At 55.9% G+C, this 25,784-nt stretch overlaps 2 protein-coding genes across 19 annotated transcripts; one reads left to right on the top strand and one right to left on the bottom strand.

Annotated features, from left to right (window-relative positions):
* Positions 1 to 228: 228 nt before the first annotated feature.
* Positions 229 to 1,176, top strand: MIEN1 (migration and invasion enhancer 1; the record flags this gene model as incomplete). The annotated part of the gene is made up of 4 exons (XM_080713312.1): positions 229 to 317; positions 432 to 529; positions 933 to 1,009; positions 1,093 to 1,176. The coding sequence occupies 4 exons, from the start codon at positions 229 to 231 to the stop codon at positions 1,174 to 1,176; spliced, it is 348 nt and encodes a 115-aa protein (XP_080569438.1).
* Positions 1,177 to 2,608: 1,432 nt separating this feature from the next.
* Positions 2,609 to 25,781, bottom strand: ERBB2 (erb-b2 receptor tyrosine kinase 2; the record flags this gene model as incomplete). 18 transcript variants are annotated; one of them, XM_080713210.1, is made up of 27 exons in its annotated part: positions 2,609 to 2,964; positions 3,091 to 3,343; positions 3,627 to 3,815; positions 3,939 to 4,036; positions 4,399 to 4,545; positions 4,803 to 4,878; positions 4,996 to 5,151; positions 5,279 to 5,464; positions 5,671 to 5,769; positions 6,141 to 6,263; positions 6,344 to 6,482; positions 7,641 to 7,688; positions 9,178 to 9,338; positions 10,428 to 10,518; positions 10,596 to 10,758; positions 11,009 to 11,208; positions 11,372 to 11,462; positions 11,552 to 11,625; positions 13,286 to 13,412; positions 13,672 to 13,791; positions 15,462 to 15,603; positions 15,694 to 15,809; positions 15,967 to 16,035; positions 16,276 to 16,410; positions 17,580 to 17,793; positions 18,596 to 18,747; positions 25,709 to 25,781. In XM_080713210.1, the coding sequence occupies 27 exons, from the start codon at positions 25,779 to 25,781 to the stop codon at positions 2,609 to 2,611; spliced, it is 3,798 nt and encodes a 1,265-aa protein (XP_080569336.1). The 18 variants fall into 18 exon arrangements, with proteins under 18 accessions (XP_080569336.1, XP_080569346.1, XP_080569347.1 ...); XM_080713220.1 differs by having other exon boundaries at positions 3,606 to 3,815; positions 10,596 to 10,728; XM_080713221.1 differs by having other exon boundaries at positions 10,596 to 10,728.
* Positions 25,782 to 25,784: the final 3 nt, after the last annotated feature.

Here is a 25,784-nt window from a genome sequence, read left to right as displayed (position 1 = left end):
GCTGGTGCTTTTGAGAACCGAGGCCAATTTGAAAGATCTGTACTATCCCCCCAGCCCCAAGCCCAGGACGCCCACCCGAGGGTCAGGATCAATACGTAACACTCGCTGCAGCCTGTAGGGGGCGCCCGGACTCAACGCGCAGCCCCGCCACGCCCGCGGCCACGCCCCGTCACGTGGCGCGACGTCGCGTCACACCCGGAAGCAGCGGCGGGAGCGGAGCCGGCAGCGATGAGCGGAGAGCCGGCGGAGGTGTCCGTAGCGCCCCCTCCCGGGGAGGTCGAGCCGGGTAGTGGGGTCCGCATTGTGGTGGAATACTGGTGAGCAGTTGGGGCTGGAAGAGCTCCTCTCGTTTCCCCTGGGCCGGATGGAGGTGGGTCCACTGGAGGCCCCTCCCCCGAAGCCCCATCCCATCCCGTGTCTCTTCTCCCTAGTGAACCTTGTGGTTTCGAAGCGACCTACCTGGAGCTGGCGAGTGCGGTGAAGGAGGAGTATCCGGGCATCGAGATTGAGTCGCGCCTGGGGGGGACAGGTGAGGTCCGCAGAACACACCTGCTGCAGCAGTCTGTTCTAAAACACAGCTCTCCTGCTTTCTAGCTCTGACATTGGCTGCTGTAAATAAAGTGCCCCGCAGTGTCTAGCACAGAGCAGGTCCCTTCTGGCAGGTGAGGGGACCACAGATGAGGCCTATAAGGAGACACCTGTTAGACTGCAGATTGTGCAGGTTTGGAGGACGGGGAGCCCTTCATTGAGTGATGGAGGGACACACAGGTGAGGCCTCTAACTTTCTTTGAGTGACCCAAAGTTGAAGAATGGCTTAGGAATATCCGATAGGGCTGATGGGACACCCTTGTGGGCGCCAAGATACTTGGAGGGCCTCTCCTGACTTCTGCTTGTTCTCGGCATACCATTCATTCATGTTTATTTCCTATCAGGGGCCTTTGAGATTGAGATCAATGGACAGCTGGTGTTCTCCAAGCTGGAGAATGGAGGCTTCCCTTATGAGAAAGATGTGAGTATTTGCCGCACTGGGAGGACCCAGGGATACCCTGTCCCGGAAGCGTTATCATCCTCTTCCACATCTCTGCACTCTAGCTCATCGAGGCCATCCGAAGAGCCAGTAACGGAGAACCCCTAGAAAAGATCACCAACAGCCGTCCTCCCTGCGTCATCCTCTGACTGCATGTGACTCTGGGCTCCTTCCCCATTCTGGGATCCAAACCTTGGTTTCCTCCTTGGTCTTGCTGGGAACTCCCTTTGCCTCTTTCTCCTCATGCAGTCCCTGGTAGCTCAGAGACTCTGGCCTCCGCGTTGCCCCTTTGGGCATTAGAAGCTTCTGTGGTCTTGGGGGTAAGAAAGAGTTGCTTGCTGTGGACATTTCACATCCCCTTTATACCCCTTTCCCAAGATCAGTGCCCACAGAAGTCCAGGCCCCTCCCTGACTTGGCAATACCTGTCAGATGCCTCAGTAGATCTAATTTATTCCCCCTGAGCCCTGGTCAAGGTCAGTGGTTGGCAATAAAGAGGCACTACAAGCTCTTGTGCCAACTAGGATGTGTTTATGTGTCCGGTCTGAGAGTGTGGGGGGCACAGGGGTCAGCCTGGCCTCAATGCCACCTGGTGGGTGGGCTTTTTCTGAACAGCTACGTCTTAGATCAGCAAGCTTCTTTCTTAGCCAAGGCTACAAAAATGAGTCACATAATAAACACTGCCTCTTTTTTCCCCCTCCCTACCCCCATCCCCTGATCCCCACAGGGAGGAAATGACCCCATTCTCTGGTGGGTGGCCTTAGGAATGAGTTTGTTCAAACAAGAATGATCTGGTTGTCAAAGGGCTCCCAGATCAGATTCCTAACTTCCCTATCCCCCCAACCCAAAGCCAGGGAACGGGAAGTTGCGCTCCTCATTCATTCAAGCTTTGGGAAGACTCCTGGTCACTGCAGGAAGAGGTGCCTGTAAGGTGAGCAGTAAGGCCTGGCACAGAGCCACTCCTAGACATAGGCTGGGGCCCAGCTATGGGCCCCAAAATCTATTTGCAAATGGAGAAAATGGGTATGGCCAAGGATATCCCTCCCTCAACCCCAGGGACACATCTGTCCCTTTGTCCCCTTCCCATATAATACCCACTCTCCCCCTGGGTCCTTATTTTATCTTTAAAAAACCAGTAAAAACAAAACAACAAAAAAAGCACTCTGTACAAGGATTGCTCTGGACACCAGTCCAGAGACAGTCTCCCAAGAGGTTGTCCTTGTTTTTTGACGCTCCTTTGGGGCCTCTTCCTCCCAGGCCCAGCTTCTCTCTTGATCCTTCAGCACCAAGGGTCTGGAAGAAGAGGCTATAGCCACAGGTGAGATTCAGCCACGGTGTCCACTGGACCCCATGGTGTGGTAGGGCAGGGTTCCAAAATCCACTGAGACTCCCCGGTGCTGCTCTTTGTCTGACCAGGCTGGGTCCCTCTCAGCCTGGGAATTCAAGCAGGAAGGAAGGTTTCGTAGGGCAGGTTCCTGGCAAAGCGGGCTCCCTCTGCCTGTCTCCTTGTGATGTGAGCCACAAGTCAAGCCTTCCTCACTCCCCAAGAGTGCAGCAAGGCCTCAGCCAACTTGGCCACCGGCTCACACTGGCACATCCAGCCCCAGATACTCCGGATTCTCTGCCGTAGGGGTCCCTTCAAATGTGCTGGGTGGAGACCCCCGCTCTGATGGGTCCTGGTCCCAGTAATAGAGGTTGTCAAAGGCTGGGCTGAAGGCAGGAGGAGGGTGGGGCTGAGGAGCAGCACTTCCCCGGGGTGCCAAGTACTCAGGGTTCTCCACAGCACCCCCAAAGGCAAAAACGTCTTTGACAACCCCATTCTTCCCAGGGGAGAGAGTCTTGGGTCTTTCCAGAGTGGCCCCGGCAGGCCGGACAGGAGACAGAGGCCGCTCTAAGGGCGAGGGGGGCTGTGGCCGGACCTCTGGCTGGTTCACATATTCTGAAAGGGCAAGAGAAGAGGACTTGTTGAGAAATGGAATTCAGGCACCGCTGCTATGACCACTGTTCCTCAGGGCCCCCAATTCCCCTGCCTCCTCATCTCTGAACTCAGGCCTGGATTCCATACCGGGCTGTGGGCTGCAGGTCAGGGGGGCAACGTAGCCGTCAGTCTCAGGGGGTAGGGGTAGCGTGGGGTCCTCGCTGTACCGCTGTAGAGGGTTGGGGTCATGTGGGGGGAGGTTCTGCAGTCCCTTGGCTGTCCCCATTCCCAGGTCACCATCAAACACATCAGAGCCAGCCCCTTCTGAGGGGGCCAGAGGAGACCTGGGGGGCTCTTCTTCAGAGGGTTCCAGCCCCAGCATCAGCTCACCACCGCCACTCTGGGGACAGGAGAGAAAGTTAGATGGGGGTCACTCCTGGGCCTGGCAGGGGGACCCCATGGGAGGTGACAAGGTCACAGAAGGAAAATAGGTCACATTTGGGATATGGCAGTCACAGTGGAGAGGATGGGGTTATGGGTTGGGACAGCAAGATCTTAAGGGGCAGAGGGCCTCCATGGGAGGCGAAGGTTGGGGAACACTGGAGAAAGGGACCCGCGTGCACTGGGGTGCGGGAGGTAAGCAGGCAAGCATGCATTCCCACAGGGAGGCCAAGGGCACTCACCCTGGCAGATGAGCTGCGATGCCTGCGGTGGGCCGTGCCCCCACTGCCTGGGGCGGGGTCTGGGCAGAAGAAGCCCTGCTGGGGCACCAGATACTCCTCAGCATCCACCAGGTCCCCCATGTCATCGTCCTCCAGCAGCGAACGGTAGAAGGTGCTGTCCAAGGGGCTGGCTGGGCCCAAGTCCTCATTCTAGGGAGGAGGGAGACATGGGGTGGCGCCCGTCCCCAGCCCAGGGTGTGGCCTCCCAGGAAGGCTCCTCTGCCTTTCCCTCCCTCCTCCTGCCTCTTAATCAGAAGCAGAGAGACCTAATACCTGGATGACCACGAAGCGCTGGGGGTCCCTGGCCATGCGGGAGAATTCAGCCACCAACTCCCGGAATCTTGGCCGACATTCAGAGTCAATCATCCAACCTGGGGGCGGGGAAAGAGCTTAGGACCCTGGGCTGGTGCAGCCGGGGTGTTTCCCCCTTCCCACTCCCTCTCCAGTCTGATCTCGAGACCCCTGAATGAAACCCAAAGCCATCGCGTGGTAGAAGCAGACCCAGACTCGGGGTCTTGAGTCAGAGCCTTGGGGGATTTCTAATAAAAAGGAAGCTCCCTTCCTTTTTTATTTCTCGCGTAGTCTCTGGCTAGCTGTTTCTCTAGAGCGCCACGGGTCGTCCACTGTGAAAGGGACATGAGACGCTTCTTCAACTACCCCAGGGCCCCTGGACCCATTCACATCCCCGCTGAGTCCCCCACCCTCCGTGCAGCCAGCACAGCCCGCCACGCACATTTGACCATGATCATGTAGACATCAATGGTGCAGATGGGGGGCTGGGGCAGCCGCTCCCCCTTCTCCAGCAGGTCGGGGATCTCCCGGGCTGGGATACCATCATAAGGTTTGGCCCCAAAAGTCATCAGCTCCCACACAGTCACACCTAGGATGGAGACAAGTGTCAGGAGTGTTTGTATGGGGTGGGGGGCGGAGGAAGCTTTAGTGACCACAGCTCAGAGGCTCTGCCCAGGAGCTGGTGCCTCGGCAGGAGAAGGGAGATGTGAAGCCAAAGGACAGGACCTACCCAGTCTTTCCCCAGACCTCTAGAGGGGCACAGACCTGTGGCGTCCATCCTTTCTCCAGCCTCTCCCACCCTGCACGGCTCCTCCCCCAGCCCTCACTCCTGTTCCCACCACACACCATAGCTCCACACGTCGCTCTGGTGGGTGAACCGCCGGCGGAGAATAGACTCCAGCGCCATCCACTTGATGGGCACCTGGGAGAGCAGAGGAGGAAGTCCTCCAACTGAGTGTGGTGGGAGGTGGGCCCTCGCGGGGTTCCCCCAGGGGCCAGGCCCTGCTCCACCCTGCTCAGCTCTGGTCCCTCCTCTGACCTTGCCCCCATCCGCGTGATACTCCGTCTCATCAATGTCCAGCAGCCGAGCCAGCCCGAAGTCTGTGATCTTCACGTGGTTGGGACTCTTGACCAGCACGTTCCGGGCAGCCAGGTCCCTGTGCACGAGCCGCACATCCTCGAGGTAGCTCATCCCCTGGCACAGGAGACACTTGTGTAGACCTTGGAGTCGGGCCGCCCGCCCTGCCACGCTGCAGGAAATATCCCGTCCTAGCCCTAGACAGGAGCTTCCTCCCAGGCTGCCCGCACAGCCCGGCGCCTACCTTCGCAATCTGCACACACCAGTTGAGCAGGTCCTGGGAGCCCAGGCGCCCGCGATGTTCCCGGACGTGGTCCAGGAGGCAGCCATAGGGCATAAGCTGTGTCACCAGCTGCACCGTGGACGTCAGGCAGATGCCCAGGAGGCGGGACACATACGGGGAGCCCACACCAGCCATCACATATGCTTCCTGGGGGTGAGGACACACTAAGGGCATGGGAGGCCCCAAACCCCAGCTGCTGTGCTCCCCAGCTGAGAGGTGAGGGCAAGACTGGGGGCCCACCCCCCCATCAGCAACCCACCTTGACCCCTGATCAAGCCCCAGTGAAGAGAGACCAGCGTAGGGCCAGGGCAGGAGACCCCATGATTCCCGAGGGAGAGGGCGGAGGGACTTACATCCAAGATTTCTTTGTTGGCTTTGGGAGATGTGTTTTCTCTCAACACTTTGATGGCCACTGGGATTTTCACGTTCTCCCCATCAGGGATCCAGATGCCCTGGGTAGAAAAAGGAGGATGTGAGGACTGTGGGCCAGGGACAGCCCGGTCCTCCTCCTCAGAATACCCCCGGCTCAGTGCACTCCCAAACAATGCCAGGCCTGTGGCTGTCACCTCTACACCATATCAGAACTTTTTTAAGGGATATAATGGGGATTGAACCTAGGGGCACACTACTACTAGACTAGACCCCTAGCCCTATTTTTCTTTTAATTTTGAGGTGGGGGGTCTCACTAAGTTGTCCACACTTTCCTTGAATTTAGAATCTTCCTGCCTCAGCCTCCTGAGTCCCTATGATTACTGGAGCAACCACCTCCCCCCCACTACCACCACCAGAGCCACCCACCCCAGGACCCGGCTGGGCCCCTGACCTTGTAGACGGTGCCAAAAGCTCCAGATCCAAGCACCTTCACCTTCCGCAGCTCCGTCTCCTTCAGGATTCGCATCTGAGCCTGGTTGGGCATCGCTCCGCTTGGTGTCAGTGGCTCCACCAGCTGGGTTGAGGGGGTGGTGGGTCAGTGCTGAGCTGGGCTGCAGCCCCCAGGCTGGCTGGGAGGTCCTCAGCCCACCTCACCTCGGTCTCCTGCAGCAGCCTCCGCATGGTATACTTCCGGATCTTCTGCCGTCTTCGTTTGATTAGAATCCCAAGGACCAGACCCATCACCACAAACAGCAGGATCCCCACCACAGCAGCAATGATGGAGGTCACCGGGCTGGGGACAGAAGCCAGGGACAGGGTCTGGGTCAGGGTCTTTCTAGGGACTCCATGGGGGAACACCAAAGTCTCTGGCATTTGGAAAGGGAAGCGGGAAGGATCTGATCCTGTCTACCCTACTCTAAAACCTGCCTTAGCCACAGACATCACCACCTCCAGGTCCTCAGAGCTCCGGCCCTTGCTCAGAGCTCTGAGCGTGCTGGCATGACACTCGCCATGTTACCTGTTAACACGCACAATTCCAGAGCCCCACCCCCAGAGGCTCTGACTGCTGCACCAGGTAGGGCTCGGGAATGTGTGCCCAGTGATTCTGATGTTCTAGCCAAATTTTTCACCCACAGGTCATAATTTTCCACACCTCCCAGCCTTGACCCACGCTGCTCCTACTGCCAGGATCGCCATCTCTCCGTGTGGTAGTCTTTTAGGACTGAGCTCATCCTGGGTAGCCGCAGCTCCTGGGAGCAGCTCCTGGGAACGCCCCTGACATTCCTGTCATTCTTGCCCCTCCCCCCTTGCTCAGCACAAGGCCTGGTACCTAGTGGACCTTAATGCCCATTTGCTTCCGGGACAAAGGATTGCCTAAGACATATTCTGATCTGTTTTCCCCTTTCCAGGGCTCCCCACAGGCCAGATGATTAAGTCCTACAGCCTGGTGGTCAAGGCCTCTCAATCCTTCCTCCCTCTCTGTGCTCTCAGCAGCCCACCACACCAGAACCTTTGACCAACTCTAGGTTGTCCTGCCATCTCCTTCCCAGGCTTTCCATCCATGTGCAAGAAAAATGCCGACCCCTCTTTCAAGGTCTAGCTCAAATGCCACTTCCTCCTGGAAGCCTCCCACCACCCCAGTTAAGATCACTGACACCCCCACACACACTCAGTGCTGCAACCTCATTATTCTCCATCGACCTTGAGTTCCAGGGGGTTGAACTCGGCCTGTGTCCCTCCAGACATCCAGCTACTCTAGGGTAGGGGACTGAGTGTATTAGCCACCCTTCACTGCAATCCCCCCAACCCCGCGGCATCCCAAGCAGCTCCTCCACCCACTTATCAAAGCGAATTAAAGGCAGGATCAACAGTGGGCTGAGCACAACATACATCAGGTGACCCCTCTCTGCAGCCGCAGCCACCCAGCGCCAAGCGGAACACCCAAGCCCACCTGGCCCTCTGCTCAGCAGGGCAGCCCTTGTCGTCCAGGTCCACGCAGCTGCAGGAGAGAGAACCCCATCAAGACTCTGGGCACCAGCCTCCTGGGGTGGGTGTGGCGGGGTTATTATCCCCAACTTGACAAAGGCAGAAACTGGCTTCTAGGTCACCAGGGCTCTTTCTACCACCCCACAAGGAGATTCCTTCCCCAGATTGGGGACCCCACGGTGCCCTTGCCCCTGCACCCTCCCCTCTGTGGTGGGTAGAAAGGGGAAGCACCCAGAAGAGCATCGGGTCTGAAAGCTCAGCTGTTCCTTCCATGAGAGTCCCTGAGGTAAACTGGCCCAGCTTCTCCCAGAAATAGTATGGCAGTACCTATTAGATAACGTGGGGTTGGGGGCCTCTGCTCAGCCCTGGGTTCAATCCCCAGCATCAACCAATAAATAAATAACAGAGCAGGGAATGATGGTGCATGCCTAATCCCAGTACTTGGGACCCTGAGACAAGAGAGTTGCAGGGTTCAAAGTCAACCTCAGCAACTTAGTGAAACCCTATTTCAAAATTTTAAAAAATGAGCCGGAAGCCGGGCATGGTGGCACAAGCTTGTAATCTCAGCATTTGGGAGGCTAAGACAGGAGGATCGCGGTTTGAGGACAGCCTCAGCTACTTAGTGAGGCTCTTTGCAACCCAGTAAGCCCCTGTTTCAAAATAAAGAAAAAAAAAAAAGTAGGGCTGGGGGCATAGCTTGGAGGTAGACTGCCCCTGGGTTCCATCCCCGGTACCACACACACACAAAAAAAAAATTTAAATGAAGTAGTTCAGAGGAAGAATGTCCCTGGGTTCAACCCCCAGCAGCAACACCAAAATAAATAACGAATAAATAAATAAATTTGATCGTAGATCATTTGAACTGTATGAAATTGCTATTTTTTTTTTACCATTTTTTTACTTCATAAATAGCAACCATGTGATTTAACCTCATATAGATGAACTCCATGCGTGCATATATAAGTGGGTTGGGAGAGCCTGGGAGGAAGGACTGCCATAATCAATCTAGTGGTTCTCCCCCAAGAAGGGGGCCTGGGAGGGGAGGAACTAAGTACAAGTACAGTGAGATTCTGCTAAGTCAGAACAAAACAGAACAAAAAGCAGAGCAAATTGGAAGAAACATGTATGGTCTACGATCTCATTTTGGCAAAAAAGAAGCTTATGTAGAACACACACAGACCCGCGGGTCGGGGCGCAGCTCAGCGGCAGAGCGCTTGCCTGCATGAATGGGACCCTGGGTTTGATCCCCAACATGAGGAAAATAGGCGGGGCGGGGGTGACCTGCCGAATTACTAACAGTGGGCTGAACTGCTAGTAGCATTCTTTTATGTTTGGGGTGTCCATTTAAGACTTCTCACATGCTACTTTTGTGAATAGGGAAAATAAAGAATTAAGTCTCACAGTAAGCACCGGTTAAGTTGTCCCCTTTTTACAATAAGAGCCCCAGAGGGGCACCTCTAATTGAAAGCCCTCCCTTCTGTAGAAAAGGGCCCCAGACTCACGAGTGGGTGCAGTTGATGGGGCAGGGCTGGCAGGTGCCCTCCTCATCCGGGAACTTCCAGATGGGCATGTAGGAGAGGTCGGGCTTCACACCACTGGGGCAGCGAGCCACACAGGAGGGAGGGTCTTTGTAGTGGGCACAGGCCACACACTGGTCAGCCTCCTGGGTGGGGAGGAAGGGTTTGTGGGGCGCTGGCACCAACACCCCCAGGGCAGCGGCATCAGGTCCTCTGGGCTGCCTTGGCCACAGAGCAGTACTCCTCTCCCTGCTCCTGGGGTGAACATCCCTGCTCTTCACCCCATCTCTGTGGACCCCTCCCTCAGACTCCTCCTTCAAAGCTGGGCAGGGTGACACACACCTATAATCCTACACTCGGGAGGCTGAAACAGGAGGATTACAGGTTCAAAGACAGCCTCAGCAATTTAGCAAAACTTGTTTCCATATAAAAAAAATCAGGGCTGGGAGTGTAGCTCAAATGCCTCAGGGTTCAATCCCCAACAACACACACACACACACACACACACACACACACACAAAAAAAAAAAAAAAAACCTTGATTCCAGGCGTGGTAGCACACACCTGTAATCCCAGTACTTTGGAAGCTGGGATAGGAGGAGGGTAAGTATGAGACCAGCCTCAGCAACTGAGCAAAAACTTAAGGAACTTGGTGAGACGCTGTTTCAAAAAAAGAATTCCCCTAAATTCAATTCCTAGTATCAAAAAACAACTACGACAAAAACCAGGAACTGGAGGCGCCCAGAGAGGGCCACGCGTTGGCTAAGGTGTAACAGAGAGTGTCAACAGTAACTATAATGCAGAAAGCCTTTCCAGCGCCTAGGCACTGTGCCAAAGCCTATTTAATTTTGTTCTCACCACACCCCAGGGAGGGAGTTACCATTACAACATTCACCTTATAAACGAAAAAACAAAGGTTGGAGACAGAGCCTGGATTTGCAGCCAAGTGGCCTGATGCTGGAGCTCATAGGTCTAACCTCCTTAGCGCAGCCACGGCAAAGAACACCAGCAGGCCTCCTGGGGACCTTGTCACAGTCTTTAGGGCCCCACGGTCAAAGTCTGAAGAGGTGGCCCCAGGGTCCACCCCTCGTGTCCCAGACTCCCAGCTCCCCAGTAAGGGGAGTGCCCGGAGCACTCTCCAGGGACATTTTACCAGACAGGACACCCTGCAGCTCTTCAAACTGGTGACCCCCTTTTCTGCACACCCCTTCTCCCCCCAGCCCACCAGCATCTCACCGATCCAAAGCAGGACACCGAGCCATTCTGGGGTTGACACTCCGGGTGGCATGGCAGACAGTGCCTGTCCCTCACATACTCCCTGGGGAACCTGAGAGCAGGAACAGGTGGTGAGGGGTCTGGGAGGGACTGTGCACCCCTCCGCCACCCCTCCCCCGCCCTGCGTACCCCTGTTGTACTCGGCACTCCTCCACGCACTCCTGGCCCCGGAGGAACTGGCTGCAGTTGACGCACTGGGTAGGCCCCGGGCCCCAGCAGTGCCCATGGGCACACAGGGAGTAGCAGACCTGGCCCTTGCCCACTGCAGGGAGGAGGAAAAGGCCAGAAGGGACTTTTAGACGTGGCCCTGGTCCGTGTGGACTAGGGGAAGGGGCTGTGGGTGTGGTTCTGGGCTGGAGGGGTGGGGACAAGTGCTGGGCAGTGGGAGGAGAGGAAGAGACAGCAGAGTCCAGAAACAGAGAGGGAGGGGAACAGAGGACACCAAAGGAGTGTGGCAGACCCCGCTAGAAGCCATGCCAGGCCAAGAACAGTGCTCCCGGGACGGGCAGATGTGGGGTCTTGGCCCGGTGCTGGGCTCTTACCGCACTCGCTCTCGGGCCGGTTGCCACTGTGGAGGAGGGCCTGGTGGGGGTTGCGGAAGAGCTGCTCCCAGGGCACCGTGTGCACGAAGCAGAGTTGAGCGTTGCGGTGGATAAGGGCCAGTCCGCTGCCCAGTTCCCGCAGCGAGCGCAGCCCCAGTGAGCTGATGCCCAACTCTTGCAGGGTCAGCGAGTAGGCGCCACTGCGGGGGGAGGTGAGCTCAGCGGCGGGGATACCCGCCTTCACCCGCACCCCTTCCCCATCTTTCCTCCTGCCTGCCACGCACCCCGCAGACCCTCCTGGAAAGGCCGCTGCGAGGTCCCCCCCATAACATCCCCCGTCAGGTTCCCCTCTCCCAGACTCACTCATGCAGAACTCGTCCGCGGATGACCCGCAGGTTTTGGAAGACGCTGAGGTCAGGCAGGCTGTCTGGCCATGCTGAGATGTACAAGTAACCTATGGGCAGAGGATGAGGTTAGCAGTGTGGGGCAGGGCAAGGACCCCCCTGCCCGTGGTGCAGCAGTACGCAGATAGCCTGAGCTCACCTGTGATCTCCTCCAGGGTCTCAAACACTCTGAGCTGCTCAGGCTCCAGCGGGGTGGTGTTGGAGGTAGGGTCCCTGGAAGGAGTGGGAGGAATCAGCCTGGCTAGGAAGGGGTGGGCACGACCCCCAGAGAGGGCCCAGCCACGTCAATCTCCACCCCATTAACGCCTTCACTGAACCCCTCTGCCCTCCAGCCCAGCTGTTCCCATTTGAAGCTTCAAAGTCCAGGCTCCAGTTTGGCAAGATCTAGCAAAACAATATTTGTATCCTTTGATCTAGAAATCTTACTTCTAGGAATGTGGCCCAGAGAGACATCAGACATGGCTGCCAGCAGCACCTATGAGGCGGAACTGTTTATGTGAGGGAAAACTAAAAATGACCTCATGGCTCTCGGTGAATAGGGCGCTGTTAAATAAGCCCTGATGTGTTGTAGACTATGGAACAAAACTAACGCTGTGCTCAGTACCCGCCAGGCAATTTTAACGTATTCAGATTGGTAACCACTTCAGAAGGTGGAAGCTGTTACTGTCCCCATTTCATGAATGAGGAAACAAGGCACAGCCAGAAACAACAGGAGCAGAGAGTGGTCCAGCCCGGCCTCAAAACAGCCAGGCTCCCGCGTGGGGGCGCTCAGCTGCCTGGCTCTGCTGCCACGGTCACAGCGAGCCCCCCAGAACAAGAGGCACACGGGACCCAAATATGCCCCCGTTCACACGCACCGCCTGCCCCCCAGCCGCGTGATTAACGCGATTTCTCTGTGTGTCTACAAATGGACAAAGGGTCAGGAGGAACATGCACAAACTGTTAAAGGTGGCGCCCTCTGGGAAAGGAAGTAGAAGTACAGGGAGAGGGGAAAGGAATTTTCTTCTTCTTGAGTACTTTTTTTTGGGGGGAGAGGGTCCTGAGGATTGACCCCAGGGGTATTCTACCTCCATGCTATAACCCCAGACCTTTATTTATTTATTTTGCAGTACTGGGGATGGAACCCACGGGTGTTCTACCTCCGACCTACACCCCCAGCCCTATTTTTTAGTCTTTATTTTGAAACAGAGTCTCACTGAGTTGCAGAGGGCCTAAGTAGCTGAGGCTGTCAAGTGGGATTACAAGTGTGTGCCACCACACCCGGTTTTATTTTTTATTTTGAAACAGGGTCTTGCCAAATTGCCGAGGGTTTCGCTAAACTGCTGAGACTGGCCTCAAACCTGCAATCTCCTGTCTCAGCCTTCCAGGCACTGGGATCACGGAGTGTGGCCGCAGTGCTCCCGCTCAATGTAATGTTTTGAAAGTTCATTCACTGTGAGCACCAAGAGTCATTTCTTTGTTGCTGAGGAGAGCTTTGCTGTATGGATATGTCACAGTGTGTTTTTTTCTTTCATCTGCTGATAGACACGTGGGTCATTTCCAATTTGAGGCTATTAGAAATAAAGCTGCTCTGAACTCCAGGGGAATTTTTTTTTCCCAGTGCTGGGATTAAACTCAGGGCCTGCTAGGCAAGCACTCCAGCATGGAGCCACAGCCCATCCCTCTCCAGGGGAATTTACTTTATCTGAATGGTCTGACTGTCATACGCCCATGTTCATGGATAACACACCATTTACAGAAGTCACCTGTCCCCAGTTCTGGCTTCTTCTGGTCTCCTACCTGCTTCCTCTGCACTCCTGACCCCCCCAACTCTGTCTCCCTCCATCTCCCAGAGATGCTACAGCCACAGCTAGGTCCTTGGGCTGTCATTTACCCATTGAAGCTCTCTGGCAGAAACGCCAGGCTCCCAAAGATCTTCTTGCAACCAGCAAACTCCTGGATATTGGCACTGGTGACTGCCCTCGCCGATCGAAGATGTTCCATGCCCAGACCATAGCACACTGCAGGAGAGAGGCCAGGGCAAGAGGCCGAATCAACCCCATGGAGGGCACCAGGGCCCTGTCTGCAGTCCCCTCCTGGGGCCACAGTTCTCTTCCCCATGCTAAGCAGGTGATACAGGGGAACTTGGGAGATGGGCCTGGGAGGCAGGGGCAGAGACAGTGGGGAAAAAGGACCTGGTCACACGAGGGTCCAAAGGAATCGTGGGATAGAGCGGGGATGCAGAGGGACAGGAACTGGCCCGGGAATGGCAGCTAGTACCTCGCGCACAGGGCTTGCTGCATTTCTCACACCGCTGTGTTCCGTCCTCCGCTGTCACCTCTTGGTTGTGCAGGGGGCAGACCAAGGTGCAGGATCCCACATCCGTAGAGAGGTAGTTGTCTGTAGAGATCGGGAACACGGACCCATGTGTCCTGGCCCAGCGCACCCCGCCACGCCCAGGTACAAGAAGAGGACCACCAAGCAACGCTCAGATGGCCTCGCTAAGAGTCTGCACGCTTGATGTCCACTTACTCACTACAGCAAGCACATGTGCTCAGCGCCGTTTGAGTCTCGGATTGCAGAAGGGGAGACCAAAGCACTGAGTTATGTAAATGATTCAAGGCATTGTGCCAGTAGGTGGAGGAGCCAGGATTTGAACCCGAATGGCCTCATGCCACACCTTGTCCCCTCACCCACCAAAAAGGCACAGCCAGGACCTTGGGCCCACTTTCTTCTCCCGTGAGAGGAGGAAGGGGTTCCCCAGGTTCCAAGCCCAGCCCCTAAATGTCCATCAGTGCACAGAGGTACTGTTAAGTAAAACCCTTCATCTATGCAGACTACAGAGTAAGAAGCAGCCTTTAGGAGTGCTTAGTAGATGCTGGCACTGTTCTAAAAGCTCTGCCCAAATGTCAAGTCGTTCACTTGTGATTGCTCCCGCTTTACAGGTGGAGAAACTGAGGCAGGCCCCTAGGAAGTGGTACAGCCAGGTTCCAAACCTAGCAGTCTGGGCTCTCAGCTGTACCTATTCTGTTTTGTTTTGTTTGTGGCACTGGGGATGGAACCCAGGGGTATTGTACATCTGAGCTACATCCCAGCCCTATTTTTCAGTCTTTTTATTTTTTATCTATTTATTTAATTTTTTGCGGTACTGGAGATGGAACTCAGGGGCATTCTACCTCTGAGCGACACTCCCAGCCCTATTTTTTATTCTTTTCTTTTTTTTTGTGTGTGTGTGTGTGGTACTGGAGTTCCTGGAAACCCTTCTACCTCCGGGCTATGCTCCCAGACCTATTTTATGTTTTTATTTGGAAACAGGGTCTCTTAAGCCAGTGCACTAACTTCCAACCAGCGTGATCCTCCTGTCTCTGCTTCCTAAGCGCGGGGATTACAAGCGTGCGCCACCACACTCATCTATTCTTATTTATTTATTTATTTATTTATTTATTGTGGTACTGGGGTTCCTGGAAGCCCTTCTATCTCCGGGCTACACTCCCAGACCTATTTTATATTTTTTATTTGGAAACAGGGTCTCTTAAGCCAGCGAGACTGGCTCCAAACCAGTGCAATCCTCCTGTCTTTGTCTCCCAAGCGCAGGGATTATGAGCGTGTGCCACCACGCCCGGCTATTCTTTATTTTTGAAAGAGGGTCTCACTGAGTTGCAATGGCCTCACTAAGTAGCTGAGGCTGGCTTCGAACCTACACAATCCTCCTGTCTCCGCCTCCCGAATGCTGGGATTACAAGTGTGCGCCACCATGCCCGGCTTCAGTCTTTTTATTTTTGAAACAGGGTCTCAATGAGTTGCAAAGGGCCTAAGTAGCTGAGGCTGTCCGCAAACCACAATCCTCTGGTCTCGGCCTCCCAAATGCTGGGATTACAAGCGTTCGCCACCACGCCCAACTCCTGCACCTATTCTGTTAAAAGAGCCAGGCAGCTGGACAGGAACCTTCAGGACCAGGCCTCCAGAGCAGAGCCCCACAGTACTCCCAATACACTCCCATTTATGTGCACCATCCTCCCAGCTGAATGATTAAAGCTGTTTCTCACCCCACCCCACTCCCCGGCACTCACAGGGACAGGTGGTCACGCAGCTGGCGCCGAAGGTATACCGGCCCTCAGGGTTAGGCATGGACTCAAAGGTGTCCGTGTTGTATGTGACCAGCGATGGGCAGTGCAGCTCACAGATGCCACTGTGGTTGAAGTTGAGGCAGGCCTGGTGGGGACAAGCAGCTAGCTGTCACCAGGCTACTTTTCCTAAGTGTTTCAGGGGCAACAGGGTGGGCCAGGGCAGGGGAGCACATACCAGGCAGTCAGAGTGCTTGGGGCCTGTGCAGCCGGCGGCACACTGCTCGTGGCAGCAGTCAGTGGGCAGCGTGCCCTTGCAACGGGCACAGCCACTGGCACAAATGGTGCGCGTCACTGTCGGGCAAAGGACGGGATGAGGGCTGCGTAGCGCCCGTGTACCCACCAGACCCTCAGCAGCATCACCTTCTGGGGAGACTTCCTGCCCCAGGGAAACCCCCAGGCCTGTATCCCATCCCGCCCACCCCCAATGCTGGGCCTCCCAGAGACTCACGGCTCTGACAGTCCTTGGGACCTTCTCCCCAGCAGTGGTTGGCTTTACAAGCTGGAGAACAGGGTGGGCCTGGGAGAGATGCCGAGGGAGACAGTGAGGGATGGAGTGTATGCGGAGAGGCACAAGCAACACAGAGGCAAGACGTGCAGCGAGGGAGAGACATAAAAAGAGAGGCCTCCAACGCCAGAGGCTTGAAGCAGAGGGAGAGACCGAGATGGAGAGACTGCAGGAGGGACGGAGGCAGGGGAAGGGGAGGTGGTGGCGGGGCTGCGGCTGAGAGTCGGGCGGGCAGGGAGGGACATGGCTTACAGGCCCGTGAACGGCGGGTGTCTATCTGCGTGCGAGCCAGCTGGTTGGTCTTGTGGAAGATGTCCTCCCACAGGATCGTGTCCTGGAAGCACAGCTGGGGGTTCCGCTGGATCAGGACCCCTCCCTTCAGGATCTCTGTGGGGCGGGCATTCATCAGGGACCCTTTTCCCCTGGGTCACCTTCTGCCCTCCCTCAGGGCCTCCTGCCTTCCGAAGGGGAGCAGGCCTCTTAAATAACCCCCGCTCCCCAAGAGCAGAGAGGGTATCCTCAGCATCCCCAGCCAACGCCGCCTCTGTACACGAGCAGGAGCAGCCATGCCAGGTCAGACACCTCCTCTCCTTCCCTGTCACCTCACCCTGGGTCTGCTGCTTGGTGGCTAAAGAGAGGCTCTGGGGCTGGGGGTATACTCGGCGTTAGATCAAGGACTTAACATGTGTAAGGCTTGGGGTTCAGTCCCTATCAAAAAATTTTAAAAAGGGAGACCCTGAAGCCAGGGATCCAGCCTTACTGCTCACTACTGCCGTCACCCTGAGGAAGTCATCTAGCCTCTGTGAACCTCAGTTTTCTCATCTCTAAAATGAAAATAACACTGAGGGCTTAATAGCAGGATTTAGGGGATTGTACTGTAATTAAAAGGGGATCCTGCATGCAAAGCACATGGCACCCAGAAGTTGGGATTCGGTCAGCTCCAGGGCCACCAGGTGCAGAACTAGGTCATTTACGCACACATGTATTCAGCTAAGTGGGGACAAAAACCCAGCCTGTGTTCTAATGTTAAATTGAGCATGTCAAGCTGGGTGTGGTGGCGCACGCTTGTAATCCCAGCATTTGGGAGGCTGAGACAAGAGGATCATGGTTTGTGGACAGCCTCAGCTACTTAGTGAGGCTCTCTGCAACTCGGTGAGACACTGTTTCAAAATAAAGAATAAAAAATAGGGCTGGGGGTGTAGGTCAGAGGTAGAATGCCCCTGGGTTCCATCCCCAGTACAGGAAGAAAAAAAAGAAAGAAAGAAAAAGTGCATGCCACTGCAAGCTATGACTTCCTGGAAGGAAGGCAAATCTTTTTTTTTTTTGGTGGGGGGGGTTGTCATGGATAGAAACAACACCACCACCCGCTCACTCTATCTACCACTGAGCTCCTGAGCTGCGCTGCCAGGTCTCTTTCCAGCTTCACAGGACTCCTTCCCAGGCTCTCCCTGCGTCCACCCAGAGGAGACATGACTTCTCCGGCCTCTCCATGGCTGGCAGTGGCCCTGGTCAGCTCCCCATAACCGAGAGAAGGTTCCAATGACCGTGAGGGCTACCTGTGAGACTTCGAAGCTGCAGCTCCCTCAGCCCTCCTGGAACAGCGCCCGTGGCAGGGGTGGCGTGGTCCAGAGGGTCTCCATTGTCCAGCACAGCCAGGGCATAGCTGTCCTGGAAGAGCTGGGTGCCTCGCACGATTCGCAGCCTCTGCAGCGGGACCTGCCTCACTTGGCTGTGAGCGATGAGCATGTAGCCCTGCACCTCCTGGATGTCCTGGGGGGGGCAGGCAGGTGGGGCTGAGGTGGGCTTGCACCCAGGAACACTACCGGTCACAGACTCTTGGGGGCTGCCTGGTGCCACGGGATCTCGAGCAAGGCCCCAGCCACAGAGCAGCCTGCTCTGTCAGGCAGAAGCGGAGCCAGAGGCGGAGGCCCCCCCCCACCCGGCCTCACCAGATTCTTAGATGATCAAGAAAGATAATGCAAGGAGGAGGGGGGAGGGAGACGGCATTTGGTAAGCTGCAAGCAAGTCCCCACCCTTTCTGCGTCTCAGTTTCTTCAGTCCTGGATAAGATGATGTCTGCAACCTGACAGAGCACGTAACCCACGCGCAGTTCCCCCACCGGCCCACAGGGCCCAGCAGGCTGGCCTCCTCTCCCCCACTCATGACCTCTCCACAGACATGTCTCTTGGGACCTTCACAACAGGCCCCCAGATCGCCTGTTGGTCCCAATATACAGAGAGAGAAACTGAGACCAGGTGAAGGTACAGGTCTGGACCACAGTGGCTTCTACCACCCTCGGCAGGAGAGGGACAGTGACAGGCAGTTAGACAGGGGAGGTGACGGTGCTGAAAACAGTGCAGAATTCACAGGAACACAGATGCATCCCACCCAGAGCTGTCCACAGCCAGCCACGTTACAGAGGAAGTCCACTGATTTGCAGTAGAATGGATGCGGGTTAGGCATCAGAGGCCTTCCTGGTTAAGGAACCACAAGACAGGAAATCTAGGGAACAGGGACCATCTTCCACCACCCATCAGTGAGCAGAGGCTCAGCCCCAGCACCCGGGCCTCACCTGCAGGAAGGAGAGACTGGCATTGGCAGGCAGGTAGGTGAGCTCCAAGTTCCCCTGTACCACCTGACAGCCCTGGTAGAGGTGGCGGAGCATGTCCAGGTGGGTCTCGGGACTGGCTGGGAGGCGCAGCTTCATGTCGGTGCCGGTGCACACTGGCGGGAGAGCAGATGGATCAGGACACTGGCCAGCGACCTTCTCTGACCTGGCCACCCCCTCCACTCCCACTCCTCAAAGTCAAGCCATCTCCAACCGGGAGAAAGCACAGCTGACGGGCCCCTCCTCCCATGACCAGTGCCTGTAGGGTCAAGAGCAGAAGAAAGCTTTCATGGTTGGGAAGAGTAGGGAGATGGGGGCAGAGGCTCCTTATGACTGGACGCCCCTGAGCATCCCAGTAAGGAGACCCAGGGCATTAGCCCCATGGGCCCTGCCACCAATACAGGGTGTCAGCTGGCAAAGAAAGTCTCCCTTTGTCCCAAAGGCACGATTCAGACTCAGGGCCAAGGGGGAAAAAATCCCCAAGAAAGGCGAGGATGAATCACTTCTCTGGATGCCCCCTGCCCTCTCGCTGTACAACAAACTCAGGGCATTCTCCCTGCGCCATTCCAACACACCCACCTCCTGGCAAGGGATGCCCGCCCCTGCAGTGCCAAAGAGTGGGGAAGGAGGGTCAGCCGGAATCACAGCTGGGGCATGAGGACACCAGGGGTCTGGTCATCACTGCAGAGACCTCTGGAATTCCCCCATGCAGAGGAATTCCCCGATGCAGACTCCAGCTAGGGGACCCTACAGCAGATCCCAGGCCAGGGTGAGGCAGGCGAGGCAGCTTCCTAAGCCAGCACCCTCGCCCCTGCCACCTCCTCAGGGCAAGGCTCCAGAACCAGCTGGCACAACCTGTGCCACGAAACTCCTGCCACAGGGCACTACGTCACCCCTGTGTACCTGCCCAGTGGCAGCCCTCCACCAAAGGGGTGTCGAGATGTACTACCACATCACACCGGCCGGCATCCAGGCCTGGCAAGCTTGAGGCCAGAGGTACCCACCAAAGCCAAACACTCTGGAGGGGAAAACAACCCAATAAGGGGCTCTGGGTAGCAGCTAGCGCCAGGCCTGCCAGCAGGGGGGAGATTAAAGTGCCCAGTTAAACTTGTTTTTCTGCTCTGGTGAGAAGATGAATCACCTACCTGGTGCGTCTTGCCCAGGACGCTGGGGGAGGGGGGCACCCTGGGATACACAGGCCCACAGGTGCCTGCTGCCTGGAATTCCTGGCGGTCACTGCTCTACCTCCCAGGGACTAGTGCAGATTCAGAAGAGGCACAATTACTGGCTGTGGGATCTGATGTTGGGGCCCTGCTCTCCCAGCAACCTGGAGCCCAAGGTCAAATCCTAGGTGTAAAAAGTTATCCACCTGCCTTCTGGGAGCAGGGGAAAGGCTAGAGGGCAAGTCCCTGGGTTCCCCATCTTTGCCAATGGCCACAAACTGGTGACTCCCAGGAACACCTACAGTGGTCTTGATATGTATCCATCTGGGCAGATGGAGAAGGAAGAAGGAGAGGAATAATAGAAGGTCATAGAAATAAAAATAGTCAAAATAAACCCAAAGGTCCATTCCCTGTATGGAGGAGATTGCCAGACCCCCAACTTCAGGCTGTACCCACTGTGCCCCCTCCCCTTCCTTAGGCCCTTTCCCCTATACACCACACACACACACACACACACACACACACACACACACACACACACACACTCAGGAGAGAAACAGGAGCTGGGGGTGGCAGGCCATGCCCAAAATAACGCCCTGCCTCCAGGACCTCCCCCGGCCTCACAGCTTCAGCTGCTTTTATAGGCACAGCTGTCTCCAAGCCCAGACCCCAGGCCCTGGCCAAGCTGGGGAGAGGGACCAGCAGGGCCTGAGTAGGGACCCACCCTTATGGCCTCTGCCTGCCGCCTCCCAGGGGCACCAGCTGTGGCAGCCAAGAGACAGAAAACAACTCCATAGCAACCACCATGGTTAACCAAGCTAAGCACCTACTGTGTGTGCTAGCAGACCCCCGGGGTGGATTTCCTGATCCTCCAGAGACTGGAGGGGGTGACCTCTATTTTGCAAAGAAAGAAATGGAGGCTGGCAGGGGTCAGAGCCCCCCAAGGCCCTAAAGCTTGAACGACTGAGGCAGGATTTGAACTCAGGTCTGAACGTTTAGATCCCACATTCCTACCACGGAGCTCACCGCACTCACGAATAACATGCCGCACCCCGCACAAACGTAAACACACACCAACTCTCCTGATGCCACCCATAAAAGGCTGGGCTCCAAGCAGGGCAGGGTGCTGGCTGGGCAGGAGGTCAGAGAGAGTGGTGGCCCCACCCTCTAGCCAGTTTGTTTACCTGCTTTGTGGCCAATTTGAGTAAGACTCCTAAAGTGTTGAGGACAGGTGGTAAAATTGGTACCCTGAGACCTACTCCCAGGAAGCCGGAGGCTGCCAGCTGACGCCCCCACCAAGCACCCCACTGAGTAGCCATGAGGCCAAGGAGGCCTCCTGGGACCTCCCCAGCCTCCACCTCCCTCCTGCCTCCACTGCTCACAGTCTCCCCTCACTAGTCCACCTGGTCCATATCCTTCGAAGGGCAGAAGGTCCTGATTCCACACAGTGCTGCCCTTTGTCTCCCGAGCACCAGCCCCTCAGGAGCCCCATCTTCCCAATTACTGTGAGAAGGGACCAGTCCAAGCCAGGTGTGGTGGCACACACTGGTAATCCCAGTACTCAGGAGGCTGAGGAAGGAGGATCGCAGGTCAGCAGCCAGCCTCCTTAGTGAGCTACTTGGTGAGGCCCTCCACCACCTTAGTGAGACCCTATTTCAAAATATAGAATAAAAACTAGGGCTGGGTGTATAACTTAGAGGTAGAATGCCCCTGGATTCAATCTCCAGGATATCTCTCTCTCTCTATCTCTATCTCTATCTCTATCTCTCTCTATCTCTCTCTCTTTCTCTCTCTCTCTCTCTCACACACACACACACACACACACACACACACACACACACACACGAACCAGTTCAGAGCCCGGGCAGGGCCCACAGGGATGGATAGATAGATGGATGGATGGATGGATGGATGGATGAATGGATAAATGGATGGAAGGATAGTGATAGATGGGTGGATAGATCGATTCCAGTCACTAGTGCCCAAACAAAAAGGGACCACAGCAGTTATGGCATCCATCCCTCTGCCTAAGCCGGTTAAGGACCTTCATGTCCATCCTGCTGGACTGTGAGGCTTGGAGCTTGGCCCCAGCCCTAGAGGTTCTCAGTAGGTTTTCTTCTCCTCCCGGCCTTCAGCCCTACTGTTTCTCTTGCTCACAGCATGAAAGCTAATAATTCCTCCATAAACTTACCAGGAAACTACCTGCATCCCCAAAGCTCATCTCTCTCTGACCCATGTGACCAGAGCCCACCCAGCAATGCCAGGGGTCACACACATGTGCTCGTGTGGACACCTGCGTGTATACATGGTGTATCAAGTCTGGTTTCAGACAAGAGCCTGGGCTCAGGGTCTTCAGATCAGAAGCCTCGTTCAGCCACTCACCATGTGACCTTGAGCACGTCCCTAGACCTCAGGGGCAGAAACAGAATCAGTTTCATCTCTGTGGCCAGTAGCAACTTGACTTAGTCGGCACTCAGGGAATATTTACTGACCTACACTTGGCCGTAACTGCTCTACTCCCTCAGAGAAGGTCCATGAGATTAAAAAAGAGGATGAATCCAGAAGCAGTCTGTAAACATGGCAAGGCTTTGTAAACACAACCAGGGCAGCACAAACATTGGCCTTAATAATTCTCCCACTCCTCCTGTCCCTACTTGGGCTCTCTTCCCAGAGTAGGGAGATAGGTAGCCTAGAAAAAGATGGGGGCATCACTCTAGAGGGGCTCTGCACAGATGGAGGGCAGAAAGGGGGATCTCTTTCCAGATCATTCTATCACCTAGGGACAGGTACATCTACCCTGAGCCCTGAGGCAGCCCCACACTAACCCGGCATGCCCTCCATCCCCAGCCATCCTGGGAGGGCCCAAGAGAGAAGCAGGCATAAGCTAGACAAGAGGGGAGAGGGCTCTGGAGCCAGGAAGGGACCTTAGGGCCACATCTCAGGCCACCACCCACAACCAAGGTAAGTGGATTGGGTGGATGGGGAAGCCATGTTCCTGGATAGAGAAGTACCTTTTTTCCCACGTGACTGCCTGGCTGCCACATGGCTTTACTCAACCCATTCCTGTTGAATGAAATAAGACTTTAACCAACTCTTTTTTTTTTTTTTTTTTTTTTTGCGGTACTGGGGATGGAACCCAGGGGCATTCTGCCTCTGAGCTACACCCCCAGTTCTATTTTTTTTTAATTATTATTCTTTATTTTGAAACAGGGTCTCACTGAGTTGCAAAGAGCCTCACCAAGTAGCTGAGGCTGTCCTTGAACCGAGATCCTCCTGTCTCAACCTCCCAAATGCTGGGATTACAAGCGTGCGCCACCACGCCCAGCTGTCTTTAACCAACTCTTAATGCCGCCTGGACATCTGAATACAAAAATGCCCTGGACACTATTGGAGAGCTGGGAAGCCTTCGATAAGTCTGTTCATTTCTCTGAACTTTTCTCCTCTGTGCACCTACTTCACAGAATGTTGCAAAGATGAAATGAAGCCATGGGCGGGTAAGAATCTGGCATATAGGACGCACATGGGACATTTTTAAAAAGTTAAGATGGGAAGGGGTCATACAGCAGGATACGGGTAACCCCACGCTTAGAAAAAATAAAAAAGTGATTTCCACTTGACTTTGGAGTGTAGTATATTTTATCTTTGGATATTTGATCAATTTTTCCCCCTGAATATTACAATTAGTACTTTCTGTAAGCATAGTAAAATGAGGGAAGGAGGCTGTTGAGAGAAGGTCACTATGGAATTACACTACAAATGCACTCTGCACAATTAAAAGGATGCTTGCAGCTGGGCGCAGCGGGCGCACCCCTGTAGTCCCAGTGCCTGGGAGGCTGAGGTAGGAGGATGGCAGGTTCAAGGAAGACCTCAGCAAGTAGTGAGACGAACTCTCATCACTCTAGCAAGACCTGGTTTCAAAATAAAAATAAAACAGAGCTGGGGGTGTGGCTCGGAGGTAGAATGCCCCTGGGTTCAATCCCTAGTACCACCCCTGCAAAAAAAAAAAAAAAATATTTGCTGCAATTTAGAAAACCTTTACCTCTAAGAAAGGATCTCTGGGCCTTCACGCTTCACTCAGGTCTCCCCTTCCCCTTGCTCCCACCCCGGCCCAGCCCCAGCCCTGGGGTAGAATCTGGGTGCTAGAGGCAGTAGGGCAGTAGGCTGCCTTCTCCCTCACTCCCTGAGAGACACACTCAGAGTCTCTCCTGCACCTTGATGGGTGAAGACCGGAGGAGGCTCCAGTTGAGAGAACCCACCCCCGGAGATCTCAGCTGGGCGGCACACTCCCTGCCAGGTGCGCTCACAGGCCAGGAGGGTGCAGCCCAGTCTGGCCTTGCCCTTTCTCATGAGAAGGTCAGAGGTGAAGACAACCGCCTGGGAAATAGGGAGGGCAAGGATGGACACACACCACCCACCCCACCCCACCCCACCCCCCCGGGGGGAGAGGAGCCTTCTTCCTCAGTGAGGAGGCTCAGGCCACCTCGGGATTGTTTACCACAGATCTGGCCCGGCACCTTGAGGCAGTTCCTGGAGAGGGCAGAGTTCAGCCATAACCTCAAGTCAGCAGGGAGATTGCTGTTTGGCAACATGCAGCCCAGACACACAAACACACAGACCACACAACCCGGCAGAGACACGCAGCCCCAGACACACTCACGCCACACCCCGTGGCAGCCACCCGCTCCCCAGACCTGTGGCCGCCCCACAGCCCCCAGAGCGGGCTCATTTTGTCTTCCCCACCAGCCAGCCATGCGGGAGCAGTGTCTCCCTTCCTCCAGGTGGATTAGTATTGCAATTTCAAATGTGTGATTGGGGGTCACATTTACTGGCTGATTCTTAATCTCTTTGGGGCTAGATTTCCAGCTGGGAAGTGGGAATGCTAATAGGACTGCCACTGTAAGGTTGTTCCCAGGATTAAAGACGGGAACTCATGCAAAACACCACACTCAGTGCCCGGCAGAGTAGCCTTGGCCCGGGGTATATATCAGCTTTTATCATTACAGGTACAGATGGACAGATGGATCCAGATAACACATGCCCCGCGTCACCACCGCCCCCAGCAGAAGGCAGCAGAGCAAGCCCTCTGGATGCCCACATCTGGCCTTCTCTTTTTTTCCTTCCCTCCCCTCAGCTGCCCAGGACCCCCTCCCTGGGAACTCTCCCGCTAAGCTAAGCTGAACACCAGGGAACCCACCACCATCCTCCGGAGTCCCTGATCTCCAAAAGTCCCAGAGCACGCAGTTCCTAAGGTGGCCCTGAGGTTCCAAACAGGGCTGGAAGGTGTGTGGGGAGCAGCCCAGTGATCGTGTTTGCCTAGCAAGCTGGAAACCCTGGGTTCCATCCTCAGCACCGGAAAAAAAAAAAAAATGTTGTTGTTGTTCAAACCAAATGCCTGCCCTTCCCCCACCCCAGACCCCAGCATGAGGCCATTCTGCAGCTCTGGACCACCCCCTCCTCCCCACTCGGCAGGACAGGTCGCTTTCCCCCACCGCCCCCTGCTCCACGACCCCGCGCGGAGCTGGAGTAACAACCGGACCCGCCGGCGGGGGCGGAGCGGGGGAGCGCTGCAGCGCAGGGGGGACCCCCAAAGAACCCAGCCCGGGCGGGCCCGGTCCAGCCTGGAGGCTGAGGCTGCCAACAGAGAAAGCTCTGAGAAAGCGCGAGGGGGCTGGGGAGGGGCGAACGAACACACGCGCGCGCACACGCACACTCAGTGCACACTCAGGAAAAACTTTGTGAACAACTTCAGAGAACTTTCCTGACAAGTTCCCGGCGCCCTCTCGGGGTCGGGAACGCTCGGGTCCCCACAATGGACGGCCGGAGGCGCTGGGGTGCGATCGCCCCGGCCCCTGCCCCGCCTCCCCCGCCCCCCGGGGGCCGACGGCCGCCCGCCCCCTCCCCACGCCAGACCCACCTCGGGTGCCCGCGGCTCCGGGGGGCAGGAGGGCGAGGAGCAGCCCCCAGCGGCACCAGGCCGCCAGCTCCATGGT

This window comes from Muscardinus avellanarius (genome assembly GCF_963383645.1).
Source record: "Muscardinus avellanarius genome assembly, chromosome: 16".
NCBI lineage: Eukaryota > Metazoa > Chordata > Mammalia > Rodentia > Gliridae > Muscardinus > Muscardinus avellanarius.
Note: the sequence above shows the minus strand (reverse complement) of the source record. Positions and strands in the feature narration are given on the sequence as shown.